This window comes from Salvelinus sp. IW2-2015, linkage group LG2, assembly GCF_002910315.2.
Source record: "Salvelinus sp. IW2-2015 linkage group LG2, ASM291031v2, whole genome shotgun sequence".
NCBI classification, from domain to species: Eukaryota; Metazoa; Chordata; class Actinopteri; order Salmoniformes; family Salmonidae; genus Salvelinus; species Salvelinus sp. IW2-2015.
The window spans coordinates 34,976,907-34,981,297 of NC_036839.1; the positions used below are offsets into that span (position 1 = coordinate 34,976,907).

The 4,391-nt window shown below is 45.7% G+C and overlaps 1 protein-coding gene across 1 annotated transcript; it reads right to left on the reverse strand.

The window, feature by feature from the left end:
• rpe (ribulose-5-phosphate-3-epimerase) lies at positions 1-2,908 on the reverse strand. The gene is made up of 6 exons (XM_024009263.2): positions 2,694-2,908; positions 2,193-2,272; positions 1,607-1,746; positions 1,301-1,435; positions 682-768; positions 1-552 (listed from the first exon to the last, which is right to left on the reverse strand). Exons 1-6 carry the CDS (start codon positions 2,813-2,815, stop codon positions 430-432), a joined length of 687 nt encoding a protein of 228 aa, XP_023865031.1. The 5' UTR covers positions 2,816-2,908; the 3' UTR covers positions 1-429.
• Positions 2,909-4,391: the final 1,483 nt, after the last annotated feature.

Genomic DNA, 4,391 nt, shown 5'->3' on the forward strand with positions numbered 1-4,391 from the left:
TCAGTTACATTGTCTTGTCAGACATATCTTTATCATAGGTTCGACATAACAGTATGCCAAAAAATATTCAGGAATGTTTACAATTATTGTGTGCAATCAAAGTAACCACTGTTCCACTCTCGTTAAAGTGTTCATTTATCCACAGGCCTAAGCTGGTAGGTGGGTAAATCATTGGTTGAGTAGTGATCCTGGCTGAGTGGGGATTTGGGGTTGGTTCTGATGTTCTGGGGTATTGAGGGGCAGGGGCGCAGCATCACTGGATCAACCTGTGACATCAGCACACCGGTCTGCAGAGCACCGACTTCCACACCCCTCCCTGACCACCAAAGAGAAACATCTTTTGACTGTCCCACTTTAGGGTGTATTAGCTCGTTGCTATGGCGTTCTGGTGTGAGGAATTACTGTGGTGATCGCCAGGCAGGGGGCGTGTCAACGGTCCAGTGAGCGTTTTTGCATGGCCTCAGAGACAGCAGTCCTCAGCATTGTGATGACAGAGCGCGGGTCGTCGCTGCTCACCACCGCACTGCCCGACACGATCATGTTAGCGCCCGCCTACCAGAGACACACACAGAAAGATAAAACACACACACCGTGAACACCCATGGATGGACACAAGCAACGAGACAACGCAGTTAAGCACCAGGGCCCAATGGGGCATGGTATGGGGAGGCATGTACACACCTCAGCACATTTGTGGATGGTAGAGGGACCCACTCCTCCATCCACCTCAATGTCCAGAGAGGGAAACTGACTCCTTAGCCAGCTAACCTAGACACACGGAAACAGACAATGGAATGTCAATGACACACGGAAACAGACAATGGAATGTCAATGACATGCCCCAAATGGACCACATGTCCAAAACAGACACGCCAAATATATACAATCAAACCACACAAATCCACAGACCGTGAGAATCAAACAAAACAGAGAGACACACAGAGAACCCCTCTAACACATTACTCAGATGACACAATGTCAACTGAGGATATTGCAACAAACCTCTGCATTCAAAATAAACTGAGTGACCTTGTGTATAAAACAGATTACAGATGACAAAGAAGCTTTTTCACGCAGCTTATCAGACACATGCTCTCTAGTGAGATATAAACATAAGCCACAAAATAACACATAGGCTGCATTTACACAGGCAGCCCGACTTTGATATTTTGCCCAATTATGGCCAACAGATCTGATCTGATTGGTCAAAAGATCAACGAGTGGCAAAAAATAACAGAATTGGTTGGGCTGCCTGTGTAAATGCAGCCTGATAGACAGACACACAAACATAACACACTACCTTGGGCATCATGTCCTCCATGAACTTCTGGCCTCCAAAGCCAGGCTCCACAGTCATGACCAGTGCCATGTCAATCTGTCCTGCCCATGGGGCCAACTCCTCTACTGTGGTCCCAGGCTTTATGGCCAGGCCCACCTACAACACACACAGTGTTACATTACTGTACATGGGTGAAGATGCACAACTGTTAGACAACACATAGTTGTGAACTTTCTCTGACTCTGTGTGAATCTCGCTCTCTGACCTGCCATATCAGAACCTCACCTCTGGTCTCTCTCTATAGTCAACTATGCCTCTCTGTCTCACCTTCATGCCACTCTCTCTGATCTCCTTGATGAGGTTTCCAGCATTAGTAGTGGTCTCCAGGTGGAACGTGTACTGATTAGCTCCTGCTGCTGCCATGGGTTTCACCCATTGCTCCGGCCTCGACACCATCATGTGCATGTCTATAGGAGAAAAACACACACACACACACACACACACACACACACACACACACACACACACACACTTTTGAGATGGCTACTATGCAAAGCTGAACAAACCATAATCCTATTTAGAACAAAGTATTATGGTGGCACCAGTGTCAGTAATAATGGTAGCTGTGGTCAGCACATTCAGCTAGAATAAATAGGGACTGGTCAATGTGTTGTCATACAGGGCGGCAGGTAGCCTAGTGGTTAGAGTGTTGGACTAGTAACTGAAAGGTTGCAAGATCGAATCCCCGAGCTGACAAGGTACAAATCTGTCATGCTGCCCCTGAACAAGGCAGCGCTGTTTCTAGGCCGTCATTGAAAATAAGAATTTGTTCTTAACTGACTTGCCTAGTTAAATAAAGGTAAACAAATTAAAAAAAACAGGGGCCATTTCAGAGTAAGGTTGTGTTACTGACCAAAGAAAGGGTCTGGCCCCACGCAGTTCCTCAGGCACTCCACCATCGGATGGCCAAAGGTGATGTTGGGGACAAAATGACTTCAGGGGAACAAGATACAATCATTATCCTCATGTGGCTGATTCTACTCCAGTCACGCTGGTCAATAACAAAACATGCTAATGAGTGCTATGTGCTAGCTAACTATCAGTGCTGAATAAAACATAAACTGAAAAAAGATAAGTAAACTGTGGATGTCGTAAACAGAGTTGCAGAATGTTATGCAATGTGGACTGGTATTGCAATCTGCCATGATGTTGACATCACCCATAATGACTTTTAGCTTGACTTCTAACAATATCTTAACACAAGTCAACAAAAACAGCAGTGATTGCTAACGTTAACTAAAATGTACATGCATTCAGTGTTACAGCTAGCTAACGTTAGTTAACTGCCTGACTTGTGATTTATATTGGACTGAGGCTATGCTAGTTAGCTAGCGTGCTCTCTGGATTTGTTCACCCGTCCATAACGTCGAGGTGCAGGTAGTCAGCTCCGCACTCCATCATTCGGACGCATTCACTGCCCAGGCATGCGAGGTCACTGCTGAGGATGGACGGGCCTATTTTTGCGCTGTAAGACATGTTGAAGGTCTCTGCTCTGTGTGCTCGATTGCAGTTCAAGAAGTACTCCAACGTGCGAGTTTGCTACTTCCGTGTTCAACGCTGCTTTCAAAATAAAAGTTCAAACACCTAGAACGTTGCTGTTCCAAAAGTTGCCACTGGATGGCGTATAAATCATACTGAAGTGACACCACTTTCACATATTTTCCAGCGTTGAAAAATTACTTTATATTGCCCACACAGCTCATATATTTTCTTAGCTGGTTATAATATTTAGTGGGCAGGGCGTTTGACTGAAGGTTGACAGGGAGAGATGAGCTGGGTTGGGTCCCATCCCTGAGAATGTGGGGGACCGTATCAGTGTGTGTGAGAACTGGCTGCCCCTTGAGAACAAGAGACAGGGCCAAGGTCAATGGTCACACAAAGTACTGTGGGAGAGACCAATACTACCTCTATATAGGCCTCTGCCTCTTATTCTCTTTCTATCTCTCTCTCTTTCTCTCTCACACACACACACACCCACACATTTTTGTACAAAGAGTTTTGACTGTGCCTTTCTGTGGTCAGAGGCTTGCTTTTGGAGTGGTTTAAAGGTTATGAAGAGTTCATCCGCAGTCCAACCTCCAACTTTTTATGATTTATACGAATGTGAAAAATGAATCCCTGGTAGTTCCAGCAGCATTTTCTGTGGCCACTACAGGCCCAGTCACATCCATGAGGGTAAACACCAATGTGACATTAATGGGTTTGGGCTGCGGGTCGCATTTCTGCTGTAGAGATGATGGTGAGCTATGGTGGCATGGTATGCACCAGGGGACAGGAAGGTAATATGCTATTCTCAAGTTGGCTTGAGTTAGAGTAAGTGGTTGTCATGGTGAATGGGAGCCTTAAGTAAGAGCCCCTGAGGGAGAGCTGTAAAGATTTAGGATACGACAGCCTCTCCATACACACACACACACACACACACACACACACACACACACACACACACACACACACACACACACACACACACACACACACACACACACACACACACACACACACACACACACACACACACACACACACACACACACACACACACACACACACACACACACACACACACACACACACACACACACACACACACACAGGCCCTCAGCAAGGTTGGAAGTGATACACTTACACTGTGTTTGTTTTAGATGTTCGTCTGTCCACACATCACTTACAGGACGCCATATCATCACTCTGTCTAAAACATCTCTCTCTCTCAGACGCCATCTTGAGAGCTTTAGATGTGATAAAGTAGTGTCCTGCAGGGGTACAATGAAGGCCATTTGTAAAGAGCCACGATAGGGTTGTCATGAATACAAATCTACCTGTCTGCTCTATAATATATATTGTTTCTCTGAGGTTAAGAGGGTTTCCACTGGGCACAGACGTCAATTCAACGACTATTCCACATAGTTCCACGTCATTTCATTGAAATGACGTGGAAACAACGTTGATTCAACTAGTGTGTGCCCAGTCAGTTAATGTTCTTGACTTTACATGAGGTGACATTGTAAAATGGTCACCTCATGTATGCGAGGCGGTGGAGGTTTTAGTGGGA